Source organism: Acinonyx jubatus, chromosome C1 (genome assembly GCF_027475565.1).
Source record: "Acinonyx jubatus isolate Ajub_Pintada_27869175 chromosome C1, VMU_Ajub_asm_v1.0, whole genome shotgun sequence".
In the NCBI taxonomy this organism is placed as follows: domain Eukaryota; kingdom Metazoa; phylum Chordata; class Mammalia; order Carnivora; family Felidae; genus Acinonyx; species Acinonyx jubatus.
In genome coordinates this window covers 192,361,108-192,379,551 of record NC_069381.1, presented here as the reverse complement: position 1 = coordinate 192,379,551, position 18,444 = coordinate 192,361,108, and the positions used below count along the sequence as shown (strand labels likewise).

Genomic DNA, 18,444 nt, shown 5'->3' with positions numbered 1-18,444 from the left:
AGCAATATTGTAAGGTGTCAGGAATATTGCCTGGAAATTTTAGACTCAATCTGGTTTTTAATGAACAAATAAAAAAATGAGAAATGGGTCTTACACAGGGCTGGGATGTAGAATAAAATTAATGTTCATTTATATAACTTTTCAAACAATGAGTTTTCAAAGGAAAAAAGGGAATGTGAAGTTTAGACAGGATCTATGTGATTCTTATTCATTGCTGTAGCCTGTGAAGATTATTACATAGTTCATCCCTGAGAAAAAGATTTAATAATAGATCTAATAAAAGAGAAGCACAGTGTTGCAACTTCTATAAACAATGTAATAATTTTCAACTCATGTACCTCAAAAAAAACTTGAGAACATCCTTTCCCTTATAAGGAATGTCCTAACCAAAACTGTGAACTAGGCAAAATACCATCTATCAAATCCAACCCTCATAGATAGCAGACTCCAACTTCTCACTTTCTGGACCCTTCCCCACACTCAACACCCAAATTTAAAAAAAAATCAAAATGCAGATTCCTTCTCAGGGAGCAGAACCCATGGACACAATCACAAGGAATAAATGACTTAAGTTTAAAGGGCTGCTTTTTATAAAGTATAAAAAACGTCTGCAGCCAAAAGAATACATCACTGTAACATTTTCTATTAAAAAAATAAGAACAAGTAGGAAGGAGATTTTAGCACACCTAAAATCTCCTCTCACTCCACCTCTCATTAAGACTTCTTTCCTTTTTGTGTTTGTTTTTGTTTTTGTTTTTTTTAAGTAGGCTCCATACACAACATGGGGTTTGAACTCATGACCCTGAGATCAAGGGTGCATGCCCTATAGACTGAACCAGCCTGCTTTACTCACAGGGCATGTCACTTTTCTGACTCCCCTTTATGTTTTCTTTAGAAGTGCTTCCTTGTTGCCATGGAAATAGCCTCGGTCCTGAACTAGACCAAGAGACCTGAACCAGGAGACCCATCATACTTTTTATTATCCTATACAACTATGTACCCTTGGAAAGCCTATCGTCCTTCTAAAGTGACTCAAATGTGTGCTTTGAATAAGTTTAGATGTGCTTCCAATTTTCTGCAGATTTACTACTGAATGTCTCAGTACCTTCAGCATCACTAGGGGCATCCAAGTTTGGATTACAGCAGTCTGTCTCCTAGAGATTGTGAGGATATACACGACAACCTCATAGAAGGAGACATATATGTTTATGTATGTATGATATGTGTATACAATAATAAAACATTTCCTGTGGGATACTCTAACAAATACATCAGTGGAATGTTGTTCTTATATTCTCCAATACAAAATTTAAAAATATAGAGTACCACTATAAATGCCAATTAGCTTCAAAGAAGGGCTAATTTATCTTTTACCATCATACTGAATTCAGTTATTGTAAAAGGATCTCATTAATATCCATGTATAACTGTATCCAAAGGCAGTTGTAGAATTTTTTAATCTTTCCTTAAAACATTTCATGGTGAAATAATTAATTATGTGTAAAATGCCTGCTGTGATTCCTATAATCCTTGTTAACATTTTCAAACAATTATGTAATTTTTCACATATTTATGTTATGGGGCCTAGTTTTATTCTAATGTCTTGAAGGTAGGGGTTTGGTTTTATAGCTCTCTGCCCTTCTGAACCTAGTATTCAAGTACTCAACCTAGTACACTAAAAGGTACTCAAGATATATTTGTAGAATGCCCTTGTTTTGATCCCCACCTGAAATGAATCTTAAGAAATTGTTAGAAAAAAAAAAAACATGTCAGAGAGAAAAACAAAAATTGTGCGTACTCTACCTAATGGTTCAATTTCATCATGTGAAAAGATTAGTATACTTGGCCCCAAATAGACAACTGTGACGATATATCCATCCTTAGTTTGTCTATTTTTGTTTAATGTAATAAAATCATCATATGTTCTGGCACCGAACTCTATACTTTACAATGTGACTCCAACCACAAACCTTGTTATCTTCACAGAACCTGCATGTAGCACATACTTAACACTCATGTGGTTCATTAACAACACCAAAAAAAAGATGAAACACAGAATTGAAGAAATTTCCACAAGTCAATGAGTTGTCAAGTCAAAACTTGAATTTAAGTACTATGGCCCTCAGTATTTTTTTTTCTCAGTAACCATATGAATATACATGGGAATGATTCTATATAGCAGGGAATTTAGCTGTAATAACATCAAAAGGAACAATCACTGGACATCACTCAAATCTTCCAATAGTTATTTCTTAACTGTAAAATAATTTAATTAACTTTTTCTATAGACTTATAGTAACCTGCGATCATAGGAATTCACAGTGAAGATATTCTCAGTAATATCAGAGGGAGAGAGGAAGAGCAACTATCAGAGAAAGCTATAAAAGTACCGAAATCATTCAGAATGAACTCATGGATCTTAAACCGAAGACTGATGGCTTCATCTCATGGCACAAAGAATTAACCGGTCCTTTGTGAACAGCTGACTTTTCTCCTCTGGGGACCACTCATTACTGAACCACAACAACACATGAACTAGAGGGAGGCTGCTTATTGTGTGTCTAGATGACCAGTGAAATCATTCTGCAAAATATTTTGGAGGGTTGTTTTGTAGTAGTTAATATGTGTTTGGCACATGTTACCAAAAGAGTTTTCAATCTAGTTGGAATGCTTAGAAAGAAAAAAATAATCACTCTGTGCCAGGGCCTCAAGACTCTAAGGCTGGGATAATTTTTTAGAGTTTCGCTACAAAATTAGTCAGTGGAAGACATGGCAGCTCTTTCTCCTAAGGGGAATTATAACTTAAATCTACATATATATATATATATATATATATATATATATATATATGTGTGTGTGTGTGTGTGTGTGTGTGTATGTATATATGTACACGTATATACATATGTGTATATATATGTATGTATACGTATATACATATGTATATATATATACACATCTATAAAGTATGCACTGCATATATTTTTCTTCCTTTTTTTCTTTCCTTTCTCTCTCTGTCTTTCTTTCTTTCTTTTTTTTCCCCCTCTTTTTACCTCCTGGTGGTAGATATCTAGGATTCTCTCCAAAGATAACTCTTCAAAGTACAGTTTGTCACACTCATCAAAGTCTGTGCTCACGGTCTCAGGGTTGCAATTCACCACTACTGTCTTCTTGCCAAGTTGACGCAGTGTGCGGATGCTGGAGACAGCACACCAATCAAATTCCACACTGCTGCCTGCAGAGACGGTGAGATTGAAAAAGGGGTAAGAGAAACGTGAAGTTACAACACAAAGAGCAGAGAAACATATTGCCGGTCAGTCCAAGTCTAGGAAGCGAATGCCCTTTCGATGCAATTTTTTAAAATTTCAAAATGTAAATTTCAGATCCATTATGCACACTACATTAATAGTAGGAAAAACAGGGACTAATTAAACAACAATGACATGTTGGCTTGTTTTATATGCTAAGTTCTCCATTAGGTAATCTCCATATTTGAAACATTCAGAATGTCAAAGTTAGTGGGAGATAATTCTAATGATAAAAAAACAAAAACCCTTTTGAGGCACCTGGGTGGCTCAGTTGGTTGAGCATCCAACCCTGGGTTTGAGCTCAGATCATGATCTCATGGTCCGTGGGTTTCTGATCCAGAGCCTGCTTGGGATTCTCTCTCTCCCTCTCCACCTACCCACCACCCCCCCCCCCCCCGCTTATGTGCTCACTCTCTCTCTCTCAAAAGAAAAAAAAAAGGAAATTAAAAAATAAACTCAAAGTGAACAAACTGACCTCAGTACACAAAAATATTTAAGCTAGTGATTGGAATACTTGAGTTCTTGTTTTAGTTATTCCACTTGCTCTGCTATCTGAGGGCTAAACCAAATGATCCTTGAAGTGCCTTGTAGCTCTGACATATCTTGATTGATTGGAAAATCCTGTCCTTTCCAAGCATATCCTTTTAAGCTTGGCAAGGCCACCCCATGCAGAGTGAGTGACCTTCTAAAAAGTAATTCAAAGTACAATAATGGCCTAAATACCTCAAAATATCACCTCTACTGGGATGCATAGAACTGAAAGTTCTGGGATTTGTACTAATTCTTTGCATTAGGATTTTGTCTCCTAAAAACTCTTGTCAGAACAGTAACTTATCCAAATATAGTAGCATGCTAATTTTCACTATCAATTAAGTATACACTTGATTATCAGCTCAGCTAGTCTGCCCTGGGTCCTAAGGTAATGCAGAATTGTCACATAAATAAGGTAAAATTTGAATAGGAAGAAAGAAAGGTCTAGAAAAGAGAAGGGTAGATCCTGATGGAAGTGTTCACGCCATTTAGCCATAGGAAACTAAGGTAGTAAAGTAATAAACACTTTTGAACTACTTCAAGATTTGGCCAAAAATTGCTAAAGTAGTATATCCAGAAGCACTTAATTACTTACAAAAAACTAAAACAAACTATGTTTAAAGTAACAGAATAAGACTACATACATTTTAAATTATACATTTTATCATTTCCATACTAGAATAATCTGCAGAGACTAAATGTTAAATACGCTTGAGAAATATCATGTCTATTTAAATATACACTTTGTAACTGTAAATTATTATTATTATCTCATTATTAAATGTCTAATTTTAAGTGTTGGGTGAGATGTAAGAATTTCCAGTGGGAATGTTTTAATTAAATTCTATAATGCTCTGCCTATGAACCAATGAGAAAAGCTCTTGGCATTTGATATCAATAGACGTCATATATTCACAGATCTCATCTACAAATGTAATTTCTGGTTGATGTATAAAGTTCTTGAGCAAATATAGATCTTTGTGTAAAACTATGCCAGATGAGGAAATGTCAAAGTGCAATTCATTCCCCAACCCCAGTGAGAGGCTCAATTTCGTTCATGAGGATAAAAACATAAAAGGGTGACATAATGAAAAGGAAGAAGGAATTATAGTTGAGACCTGCAATTGAGTACGACTTCTATCACTTAATAGCTAAATAAACTTGGGCTTTACCTGTCTGAACCTCAGTTTCTGAAATTGCAAAATACTTATTATAACATCATCTATTATACATAGTTCTTGGAATAATAGAATTAACATGTGTGAAAAGTACAACATAAACTGTAAAGTCCTATGTAAATATAAGTTATCACTTTACCAATATGATATGGACCACAGCCTAACACCATCATTCCATGGTCATCGAAATTGATATCATGCTCCTGAGGAGAAAAAAAAAGACATAGAAATTATTATGTGTTATTCTTCAATCTAATTAAACTCTTTGTCCTGTCACTGAATGTATCTTTCTCATCCTTTCTCTTATTGATGTGTGCACTGTATTAGTCTCTGGGAATCCATAAGCATAAAGTATAAACTCTACTTATTCACAAAATATAAGTTCAATATATTTTAATTAAATAGCCACGAGAACACACCACAATTGTATGTTCATGTAACCATTGTCCTTATTCTAGTTGTATTTGTTTGATTTCACCATTTTAAGGCAGTTCTGAAAAGTCAGTATAGAAATACATTATCACATCTGACCTACATAATGTCATTTTTATTACCTAGATTACTAGATAACCAAAAACACGAAAATGTATATTCCCCATGGTGACCATTTACTAAATCTGGAGCTTTCTACATACAGCAATTTGGCAGTTCCTACCTGGCCATTGTAGGTAACATAGAGGTAGTTTGTTACTGATGGGTATTCTGCAGCCAGTGTATCAATCTGCAAGAAAATATAAATAAATAAATAATTACATAAATAAATAGGGATTTTAGTCCCTTTGTTATATTTTTTCAAGAGTAAAACAATTTGCGCTGCATTCGTATTCCTTTAAGGCCTCTTATTGTCAAATATAAAAACAATAAAAAGGTAAGTACAATTCAATTACTTTCTAATTCTGAAAATGAGGTGGGGTGGAGGAACAATGATGTAATCTAGTTATCATTTGAGCAATAAATGACAATACACACCCAGAGCATCATTGATTCATTACAGTAGTATTTCTCACATACGTAACACAATCGTTATATAGTCAACTAGTTACCAGGAAGACTTACCCAGACAACTATCTAAAGCAGCTCAAATCAGAGCAAAATGACCTATATGTAAGAATGTTTTGGGTCTGCAAATGAATGCATAGAATTTAAGTTACCAATGGCACTGAGCAATGGAATGACATAAATACCATAAAGCATGGGGAAGAGGGGAAGGGGACAAGGTCTCATTGAACATATTTTGAAAAAGTAAATCAATTCAGTTCTCAAAGGCCAGGAGCTTAGCTTAGTGAGCAAGAATTCAGGGCCAACAGGGCAAGCTAGTGTAAGGCAGGTGAGAAGGAGGAAAGATAATTGCTGAATAGAAAATATTCTGCATCAAGCCTGAGACCAAAGGCATGTGCCCCTCCGCCCCCCGCCCCCGAGCACATGGAGAAAAGTCAATGATTTTAAAGGACAAAAACCAGCTGGTGGTACTTTAAGCCAAGGCATCCTTCTACTGTAGTCCAAAAAAAAAAAAAAATCACAACGGTACACCTATGAAAGTTCTTGTATGATTGTCATGAATACTAGATGAGCTCATTATGCCCAACCCTATCACAATGAATACTAAATGAACCATAATGATGGGGCACTTAAAATAAAGTATTACCCTGTAAAAAGTTAGTGCCAAAAGAGATAACTATTCTTTTCAAGAGGTCAGCCACCATGCTAGGGTATTTCAAGTCCTTCTATTACACTAAGGATTTATCTTATTGCAGATATATCTGCACAGAGGTCAAAAAGTAAAGGAGAGGTCACTTTGATTTTTTTTTTTTCATTTAGGCAGAGAAAACCATGTACTCAGTCCTACCTTTGCGTCCCAGTGCCCCTTCAACCTTTTCCTTTTAAGCTTATATCAAACCTGTGCTGAATAAAACTGGTGGCATCATGGGCATTGACTGGACAAGTAGAATCACTTCTGAATTCCACCCCTCTTTATACCGGCAATGGCTCTATGAGTGGGTGCCTACATTTCACCCTGTGAGGAAAGGGAAATTCCTTTACCTGTTTAACCCAAGGGTGGATGTTTTTCTTTAGCCTCAGCTCCCTTGTCTGGGCCTCAGTCAGCCCGAGGCATTTTGAAATCTGCTTGTCTGAGAACCCAATCTCCTTTGCCTTTTTCAGGGTTTCTTCTGTAATGGACTCACTAGGAGTTAATGAAAAAGAGAGATTCAAGTTTAGAACAAACACAGTAAGGACTAGTGAACTGTTCAATTTCAAAAACACCAAAGTCTCCTTATTTTCCATCTTCAAAGTGTTGAGATCTTTTAAACATACACAAATAAATAACCCATTAAATCTTCCAGCCTCTATGAAATCTAGTATTTTCAATGATATTTTCACCTTTTCAGACATGTGGTTTCATACTTTCAGACCCATGCACCCTCTTCTCTTCTTACTTCCTGGAAATCGCTCCTGCATTTTCTGTCTTAATGACTTTCCTCTTTCAGAATAATCATGGACCTTCCTCTTACTAAGTCCAAGAGGCTTTTCTCAAGTTTCATCTCCTTAACCTGTCAGCATATGACCTGCTTAATGTTCCATTCTTTAAAGATGTCTTCCTCTGGCTCGGGTAAGTTGCTTCTCACCCAACTTTATTACTCATATTACTCACAAAAATGACTTAGTGTTTTTTTGGTTTTTTGGTACCCCCCGCGCAAGTTCCTATCTTTTGTTTCCTGATTTAAGACCAAAGGCCTGGCTACCTTCTCTCTCCCTCTAAACTTAACCACTGCCACTGGCTCAAGCAACATAAGTAGTTAATAATTCCCAAATCTGTATCTCCTTCTCTAATGTCTGAATGATGCTCCAGGTCTCCATGTATAGGATCTTTGAGAACCCATGTATACCTGGGCATCCAACATTGCATCAGACTGGGTATCCTTTCCATAAAATGCCTCTCTTTACTAATATCATATATTTGTCTAGGTTGACAAGATAGTTCTCTGGTTTTATGATTATTTCCCATTCAAGTTAGATTTGTCTCCTCACTTTCCTGATGCTCATTTCCATAGTATAGACTGTATTTGTATTGTTTCTCTCACCTTGAATGCCTTTGACATTCCTTTTATCTACCCAACTGCTCTCCAACTCCCAGCCAGTCTTTATAGGTAAACTAAAGCCAAGTTTCATCCATGAAGACTTCTCAGTTTGCCCTCACCCACTGATCTTTCTGGACTCTTCACTGATTGATTTGCTTGGAGCCAGGAGCATAGTTGGAACCATACTGTTTAGCATATCAATGTCACCAATATTTTTTATGTTTGTTAGCTTTTATTCACCATCCAAATTTTTTTTTATGCTAGATTCACATTCCACAATGACAAAGAATACATTTGGCTCATTTACCAGATCATTCCCACTGATCTGTAGACTGGCCCCCAGACAGCATTCAACAAATATTTATTAAATGGAAAAGGGAAACTGGACTTCTATAGCTTTTATAGAAGAGACAGAGTTATTGAAATCACCTTATAACTATAATTCAAAGTGTACAAAAAAACAACTTGTAAAGAACTTCTTGCACAGAAGAATAAAATAGTTCTATAAAAGTATAACTAAGTAGCTATGGACCAGCTATTTCAAGCAACAGTCAATACAATAAAATTCAATTATAACATTTTTATAGTCAATACAATGAAATTAAAATATAATGGTGTGTTCTCAGAAGATGTAATAATAAATAAAACATTTTCACTGAAATTCTGCTAATAGCATGCAGTTGAATTAAATCTACTGAATTTTGTTCATTCTATTCTTCAATCTTCTTTAATTAATTATATTCTGAGTTTAGATTAGAGAAGAGAGAATCAAGCTCATATATTTAATAGCTATTTCTCTGGCTGTTGGATATCAGTATTAGTTTGGATTTTTGCAGCTATGTTTCGTTCTACTCAATTTGCTTTTTCTTTGGCCCTTAAATTTCCTTCTGTATCTCAAGTTAATTAATTATTTCTCCCAATAAATTTAATGTCTCCTTTTTCTATTCTCATTTTGATTTTTTAATCTTCCCAAGTATTTGATAAACATTCTCCCAGAGCAACACATTTTCCTGTCAAATTCTTGATTATAATCTGATTATTAGCAGTCACTTGCTATGTGTGCCACGCATTGTGCTTCATGTTCTATAACTATGCTGTCCAATATGGTGGCAACTAGCCACATGTGAATGTTTAATTTCAATGTAATTAATTAAAATTTTTTAATTAACATTTAGATTCACAATTGCACTAGCCAAATTTCAAGTGTTCAATAGCTATACATGGCTAGTGGTGACTGCATTGGATGGTGCAGATTACAGAATATTTCATCATCACAGAAATTTCTACTAGACAGTGCTGCTCATGAAGATACAAAACAATATTTGAGATAATGGAATGATAGAGAGTGATTCGAGACATTTTATGGAGAGATAAGCTATGTGGTGCAATGTGAGGTCAGAGAAAAGAGATAACAGTGTGAGCGAATGTAGTTGAGAAATACTACGGCAGTAGAGGGATGAGAACAGAGCCATAAAGAAAGTTCAGCTTCATATGGATGAAAGAGTTGACAGATGTACTATAGGCAAGGGCAACTGCATCTGCAATGATTTGAGACAGTGATCGGCATGGCAGGTATAGAAAACATATGGAGGATTTGTAGTTAGGAGGAAATCATGAATGGTGAAGGTAGGGCAATGTCATTCGTTGTCATCCTTACATGTGTGCTTTAACACTTAGTGAACATGTGCTGTGTCTAGGGCTCTGTGCTACCTACTTTAATGATGGAGTGATAAAGTATCAAATCTCTACATTCAGAGAGGTAAGAGTATATTAGAAGGCAAACAAATAGCCATAGATGTGTCTGCACGGTGAGAGGTGCCATCGAGGAATGTAGAGACGAGAAGGCTGTGGCTGGGGGGAAATGGTCCCACAGCACTGGAGAAGTCTGCAAAGGCCTTCCCCAAGAGATGACTGCTGAGCTCCTAGGGTTTTTGAAAACACCCAACTTTCTGGTGTTTATCTTTAGTTATTGCAAAAAAGAAAACATTTTGAGACAAAAGAGAAGAATAATTTGTTTGTTGCTATTTGCTTTGGAAACAGATATTTTCACTTTTCTTGCCAAGATTATGTTCCTAAACCAATTGCTCATTTGTTTACGTGCAAGTGTGCATTCAGCCTCAAAGTGGAAGTGCTTGATAAATAAGCTACTTTGTAAGTTAGAACTATGCATGATGTTCTTTTGAAATAAATATATTTAATTGTGAGTTTTGCGAAAGATAAATCATATTAATGTTTATCTGCATGGTGAAAGGCTACCCATCTGCTCTGTGACCTGCAATTTTGCTTAAAATGTAAGTATGAAGCTTGAGTTACACGGAGAAATGCTGTACACATCACATTAAGCCAATTTTTACCCTTAGATTTTTCTAGATACTTGCTAGGGCATTTTCCTATAATTGTGAGATAGCAGTAAAAGAAAAATTAAGAATAAACAGATCTTCAGTAAGACATTTCTTTATTATTGCAATAACTATTTGAAGCAAAACCCATATTATGGTACTACATCAACAACCACACTAACTTAAATGACTAAATCCTAACCCTGAATAGCAGCAGTCCAGACACACTTAAAGAAACATGCCTTAAAAGAGCCATCACACCTGTAATTATGACTATGGACTAGCAAAAATGCAAGTCCTCCAAGTCCAAAGATAACCAGAAGTAATATATTTGTCTTTAGCTCCTTTGGTCATGTTTTTCTATTTTTTCCCTTGTCTTGAATGATTTATTTTTATTTCTTCTTATACAGAATATCAGTCAATTCTTCGAAGGTTGCTATATTGCTTCAAATGAAAACTATAAATAATGGTATTAAACAAACAAAAAAAGAAACCATTTAGATTCCTCACATTTCTATTAGGGATGAAATAAATTTGCATTTGTTTTGTCCACATTCAGCAATGCAGTCTTTTCTATTGCTGAGATATGCATAATTCCTCTTATTCTTTTCCACGAAAAGAGTCCAAGAGAGCATATAAAGACATCTCCAGCAAACATGCAAAGTCTTCCCTCCCCCACTCACCAAATAAAATTGGACTCTTACCAACAAGCAAATAAAAAGAAAGAGAAAAAGAAAAAAGGAAGACTGATTGATAGAATTGGCCTTGTGCATAAAAAAGGACAGTAAATTAATTCTGTGCTCAGTTCTGGTGGAAAAAAAAAAAAACAACAAAACAGCTATCTGTCACAAGACTAACTCAATCATTACTACTCGACATAGAATCCCCACCCCAGAGAGTTTTCACTATGTAAAGGGGACGCCCAAGAAGAGCAACGGCAACATGGAATAATGAATCACAAATGATAGAATTTTGGAATGGGGTTGAAAACTACCTCTCCATAGGTGCCCCCTCAATTCACCCGGTGAGATTTCCAAAACAGCTTTATCAAGCTAAACTTGCAGAGTGCATGTTTCAAGCTCACAAGCTGATTCGCAGAATATTTTCTTGGTGAGCCCAAAACAGCTTTAACTTTTGCTCAATATTCAAACGGCTAGACCAATAGCATGCTATGATGTTTTTAAATGTCTTGAAAATTAGGGTGTATTGAATTGGAATAGTATATGAATATAATCATGTTCATCTATCTTCATTTGAATGCAAATATTGGGTAGGTATGTTCATATGAAATTCAAAGTGATGTATCTTCTATAGTATTTTATTTATAATCTCTCTGGTTATTAATTTCTGCTCTTCAGACATGTTCATAAAATAGTGTGAAACACTTCCCAATCCTCACTGAGAAAATACATGTTGATTCTGACCCACCATGGCAATCACAAAGACATGGATAACGTAGGTCCCTTCCCACATTCCGTGCTACCCTAATACTCCTGGATATGTAGAATACCAAGACAGGAAGTGGCTTGCCTCCCTCTCTACATTTCCCTCATTCACTTTCTCTGCTGCTTTTGCATAACACAAAGCTGGCTGGCATGTCATTACATATGGAAGAAAATTGACTTTATTCCCTACTTGTTCCAATACAAAATTTTATTTTGAGTCCCATTATAATAAAATAAAAGAAGAGACAGTTTGAAGACACGATTCATTAGCTTTGGGCCAGTGATTTAGATAAGGTTAAACCTCTTCAGAGTCAAATGCAAGATGAATAATCTTAAGTGAACATAAAGCTCATTTAACAATGTGGAGATTCAGACACATGTTCCTTGTCTTTATCTGCCCATATTGGGCTGTCTTCCATTTTGCCTGCTAAAAAGAACTTCCATCAGAGCGAGATTTTTTTGAAAAATCAAGTTAGATGAAAGCTTATTTTAGTGAGACAGGGCTATAATATTTCTATTTTTCAAAAGGAAAATAAAAACCTTAATTTGGAACAAACTCAAAATAGAATAATTACTAAAAGAAATATAAATGCTGAATTTGTAATTCAAGACTGCCTTTTGAAGCCTCAATAGGGAATGCTCCATTTATATTATATTGTAAATCAAGGGAGCATTATCCCAAGCAAGAAATGTGATCAGCTGAATGGGGCACATTGCACAAAAGCGCACGTTTTTAAAATATGCGCAATAAATTATCCTATTATCAGGTACACATTTGTGTGTACTAGTATGTTTGTGTTTGTCTTCACTGTGTCCTCTAAAGCTTGCTACAGATATAACTCGTCTTTCCCCTTCCAGCTTTCCTTGCCTTCAGCGTTCAAGGGCAAACTCTTCAAAAGTTACACTTTCATCATTGCATAATAGCATCTAAACAATAAAACAAAGAAACACCAAATAGCTGTGATGCTGGCCTTTTCAAAATCTCTAGTTCCTCTCCACTTAGCAGCACAAAATGACAGTTCTGAAATTTTGGAGGGGGAGGAACATCTTCAAAACAATTAGACTTTTACATTCCCTGCCATAATCTTTTAGTGGTGAGACAGCATGGCTCAGCCTCTACCGAGGCAAGTCTCTGTTGCGTTCTCTGGTTGTATGTATAAACAATAGGAGCCTTTCTCCTCTCTCTCTCTCTCTCTCTCTCTCTCTCTCTCTCTCTCTCTCTCTCTCTCTCTCTCTCTCCCCGACTTCCAATGTAGATTTTGTTGTTGTTGTTGTTGTTTAAAATTCTACCCTGTCATCTCCGAAACTTCCTCCACTCACACTTAGTCTTCAATAATAAATGATAAAAGGAAATGGAATAAATTCCCCTTAATGAGGAAATTTTCACCTGGCATAAAGGAACTGGGGAAATCTATTAACTGACTGGTGAAACGCCTGCAGCATCGCAATTACCAGGGGACCCAGCACACTTCACACAGTCCTCTCTTCCACTTGACTGGCTTTTATCTGATCCACCAACTCACAAGTAATACTAAACAAATTTCCCTCCAGATTGCACAAGCTCTAATGTGAAAATGAGCACTCCACTTGGCCTACAATTATGGGATGGGCTTGCGATTTTATTATTATCTTCTTTTTAAAAATCCCCTAAAAGGCAGAAGCTGAGAGAAGCACTAGGGCCTGATGCTCTGTAACTACACCTGCTTTAAGGACAGAAAACTGAGTTAAGGCACATGTTCTCTACCCCAACACCCTCAGGTCAGCCTCTCCCTCAGTTTTGCATGGCTTTGCGGATTATTTTTGGCACTTCACAGGTTTGAGACCATGCCACAATCACAATCATGCAATCGGGGGCGAAGTTATTTGTCTTCTCATCTTTTCTTTCAAAAAGACAGGCTGTTACCTCTTTCCTTAAGAGAAATGCAAAAGAGGGGCACCTGGGTGGCTCAGTTGGTTAAGCACCCGACTTCAGCTCAGGTCATGATCTCACAGTCTGTAAGTTCAGGCCCACATCAGGCTCTGTGCTGACAGCTCAGAGCCTGGAGACTCATTCGGATTCTCTCTCTCTCTCTCTCTCTCTCTCTCTCTCTCTCTCTCTCTCTCTGCCCCTCCCCCACTCGTGCTCTGTCTCAAAAATAAACAAACATTAAAAAAAAGAGAAATGCAAAAGACATTTTTTTTCAAAAGCAGCGGTAGTATTTAGAAAAGCAAAAGGATGAAACCTAGGCAGTTGGGTGAATACTACAATTTTCTCCTAATTTTTGAAAGCACTGTGTTTTGTTTCTGTATAGCAGTGAGGTATTTGGAGAAATTAAAGAAAACCTTGATCTTTACCTCTCATCTACGGGACAAACAATACCTGGGTCCAATGTTCATGTTGAAAGCACCCCATCAGGAAAACTATCTGTTAGGATCTGGGTCCACTTAGCACCACTGCAATAATGCTACACTATCCCAGGTGATCATTTTCAAGGGATGATACACTTAAAACTGCATTTCACCTTAAAGGCTACTAAAAACAACAGAATCCTCCAGAGGAAAAGCTTATAAAGCAATTGATACTGTAGATATTTTTAAGTAGGCAATTTTTAATTTATGAATCTTATGTTACTTTTTTTACTCATCTTTAGTGACCCCAATAATCCAGAAATATTGTGGTGTTACTTTCAATCTGGTAAGACCACTTATATACTACTGACTATAATATCATGATTATTTTCTATGAATACCAAGTAATAATAATGGGGAAAATGACCTAATATAGGTTTCTGGTAATTTTTGAGCCACAATAAATCACATCTTATATCTCATTGATTCCTAGTTGACAATGCTGTGACTCTTATTCTCTGCCATAGATTTGGTAATGATGAAAAATAGGTGGAAACCACCCTGTCACAGTAGTAAGTCACGTCTATTAGTGTAAAAGAAAGTGTTCTGGGGCACCTGGGTGGCTCAGTCAGTTAAACATCTGACTTCAGCTCAGGTCATGATCTCAGGGTTCGTGAGTTCAAGTCCCACGTCAGGCTCTGTGCTAACAGCTCAGAACCTGGAGCTTGCTTCAGATTCTGTGTCTCCCTCTCTCTCTGCCCCTCATTCACTCTACTCTCTGTCTCTCTCTCTTTCAAAAATAAACATTAAAAAAAGTATTCTGGGGCACCTGGGTGGCTCAGTTAAGCTTCTGGCTTCAGCTCAGGTCATGATCTCAGCGTTCATGCAGTTGAGCCCTGTGTCGGGCTCGGTGCTGACAGCTCAGAGCCTGGAGCCTGCTTCCGATTCTGTGTCTTCCTATCTGCCCCTCCCTCACTCGTGCTCTGTCTCTCTCTATCTTTCAAAAATAAATAAGTGTTAAAAAAATTTTAAAAAAGAGAGTGTTCTGTTATGTTCAAAACAGCATGCTTTTATTAATCAAACAGCCTTCACCTGATCAGACTGGACTAAAGGGAGAAGGGCATACTATGGAATATTGCTTGTTATTTCTGACGAATACATTTACTTATAATTTGAAATCCACTCAACATACTCTTTCCCCCAAATTAAGATGTATACAGTAAGCAAAATCCTGGATTTTCCCATAAATATAGGTTTCTTATGGGTCCAGAAGTTAAATCCAACAAACAAAAATAAATGCCATGCAAGGCCCCAGTAGAAAGCTGAGATTAAACAAGCATTCTTTGAGGTTTGAAAATCTGTTATTTCACAAATAAATTTACTTGAAAGCCCTATATTTTAAAACCTCTCAGTTACCTTCGTTTAAAGCAAGTCATGTTTCCGTAGAATAGCTTTCCAACTATCATGTGTGTTGTTCCACACAACAAATGTACAACTTTCAATATATAACTTTCTTTGACTTCTAGGAACTATTACTTAGAATCTAATTAAAATAAATCACTTAACCGAAGCCTAGCTACCAATAAGCACTGCATAGATTTTGTTTTCTTGCTAAACGTAACATACATAGAACTAATTTTTGATCAAATTTTTCTAGTTCTTAATGAGCAAAAAAGCCTTTTCTAGAAAGCCTTTTCTAGAAAGCCTTTTCCTAATGGAAAGTCATTTCTAGGAAGATGTGGAAAAATTCTAGAAGTAAATTCCTGATGACATGTCACATCAGATCTTTGTTCATTTGAGGATCACTACCTACATGGAAATCAAAAATCTTTATCACCGAGAGTTTTGCAGAAGAAGACATAAACATAATCATTACCACCCATGACAGCAAAAAGTCTCATTTAGTTCATGCTAATGAATATACTCAAGAGCAAATTGAGTTGCTCTCCTTTCAAGATGCCTAGAGCAAAGATGGTCCATTAAGTCAGTCCAATAGCTAAAGAGCAGGTGTGTAGGGTAGCATTTGAGGTGGTATCTGTAATGTCACCATGGCCACACTAATACTGATGTGACTACATGACATGACATTACATGACATGATTACATTATTATCATTGTGTTGAACAGGGAAACTGCCTGTTTCAACCTTAGGTATGTATCACTGGCCAAATCTAGAGTCAGGCTCCAACTCTGCTGAGAAAAACAATCACATCAACCAGATGAAATGATTAACACGTGAACTGCTAGCACCGGGCCAAGCAGGTAATAAGTGCTTCGTAAGTGCAAATGCCAGGGGATGAGGAAGAAGGGGAAGAGCTGGTCCAAGAGAGGAGAGAGAGGAAGAGAAGGAGGGAGAAAGCAGGAAGAACAGTTAATCAGAACACAACCGCTGAGTCATCTACCTTAGGCCCCAGCACCTCAGCGTTTCACAGACTTTTCCCTCCTCTGCAACATTCTTATGTATCTATGCCTCGAGGCCATGAGGGCCACCACACTGTGTACTCCCTGCAAATAACAACTGATCTTCTGGAGAGCATGTGCACCCAAACATTTTCTACACTGTTAGGAAGCACGGCCACCACCCTATGCTCCTCAGGCCAGCAATCATGTACTTCACCTTCAAGGGCTGCCTCAGAGGCTTGATGCCTCCATAAAGACATTTCAGGTATGAATAACAGATGGAAAATTTCGGGGGGGGTCGTTGAGTGATTGATTATCTAGCTTCTAGAACTACAGCAGAGGTAGATTATTTTGTGTAAAGGTCATTTCCATTGTATACATCAGGAGCCTTTCACCTGCGTTAACATGGAAGATGAGGTGTTTACCTCTCATTTAAAGCAAAATTAAATGGATGTGTATGTGTGCATATGTATACAGTCTTTTATTTGAAATATGGCAAAATGTAAAAGGAAAACCCTTATCCCGGGTCTCCATATCCTTGAAAATTCTGCTTATATTTTTTTAAAGGTGACTCACCAGGGCTTTCTCCCTGCCAGGCCCCTGTGTTTTCCCCACAAGAGTTCTAGAGAAGGGCACATCTCTTTCAAAGCTTCTGCTCTAAGTGAGGTCAAGGATTCAGAGAGGAAAACACACAGCTCACAAGTTGACAGCTAAGGAGGAACTGATCTCCAGCTGTCTGATTTAAAAGTCATATCTCTAAAAAGAAGCTTTTGAAAAGGGTTAGTGATTAGAACCGCAGGCAGAAGCCCTGGGCTAGATTCCTTGCTTTCCCCTGACTGGTGTGACATGTACTATGACACATGCCTCGATGTGACTCAGTTTCACCATCCACAAAAATAGAATAGTGGTATTTTCTACCTGTATTGTAACAGAAATGCATTTAAGGTCACCAGAGAAATACGGATCTCTGTATTATAAATATTGTTAGTCTGTATTTTTTGCCTTAACCTTCTTGCAGGTTAATTAAATTAGAAACTTCATTACCATTGTAAATACTTGTGAACATTTTTCACAAAAATTTTTAAAAACATCTGCAATATTGAAAACCTAGATAGTTCTTTGTTTTTAATAAAAAATATAATTTTGGCCTGTTCTCAAGGTACCATCGAGATTTTTTTCATGCCCAGACAGGAATTATAATGCTTCCAGTATATACAATCTCTATTTGATAATATAAAACAATTAGATAAACCCCCTGTTATTAGAAAACAGTTTATTCAAAGTATTCCTACCTAAACAGTAGATATACAGTCACTTAAAAGAATGAAAGTGTAGAGATGCTGATTTACAATGTCTTCCAACACAGTGAGTGTATATCTTAGACTATATGTTTTTCAGGCCATCATTTTGTGAGTCTCTTGGAGCAACTAGGAACTATAAACATGTTTTCCTGTACTCCAACTTCCCTTCTTTGCCATGACTAAGAAATTATGATTTTCATTTTCTCCCAAGAATATTTATTCATTTATTTCATGAGCATCTTATCACACAAATATTTCTGTAATATTTTTTTTAAATTTTTTTGTTTAATATTTATTTTTGAGAGAGAGACAGAGAGAGACAGAGCATGAGCGAGGGAGGGGCGGGGAGAGAGGGAGACACAGAATCTGAAGCAAGCTCCAGGCTCCGAGCTATCAGCACTGAGCCCCACGTGGTGCTCGAACTCATGAACCCTGAGATCATGACCCGAGCCGAAGTTGGACACTTAACTGACAGAGCCACCCAGGTGCCCCAGTACTTTTGAGTGTTTACTTGATGGAAGACATCATATGCCAATGCCA

The 18,444-nt window shown here is 36.7% G+C and overlaps 1 protein-coding gene across 1 annotated transcript in view; it reads right to left on the bottom strand.

Annotated features, from left to right (window-relative positions):
- The window catches only part of CPS1 (carbamoyl-phosphate synthase 1), a 127,500-nt gene that overhangs the window by 35,758 nt on the left and 73,298 nt on the right, over window positions 1-18,444 (bottom strand). Inside the window, exons 22-25 of the mRNA XM_027051699.2 lie at window positions 7,055-7,196; window positions 5,670-5,735; window positions 5,154-5,217; window positions 3,051-3,232 (exon numbers count right to left, since the gene is read on the bottom strand). Coding sequence (XP_026907500.1) covers window positions 3,051-3,232; window positions 5,154-5,217; window positions 5,670-5,735; window positions 7,055-7,196 — 454 coding nt within the window. The remainder of the gene's footprint in view (window positions 1-3,050; window positions 3,233-5,153; window positions 5,218-5,669; window positions 5,736-7,054; window positions 7,197-18,444) is intronic.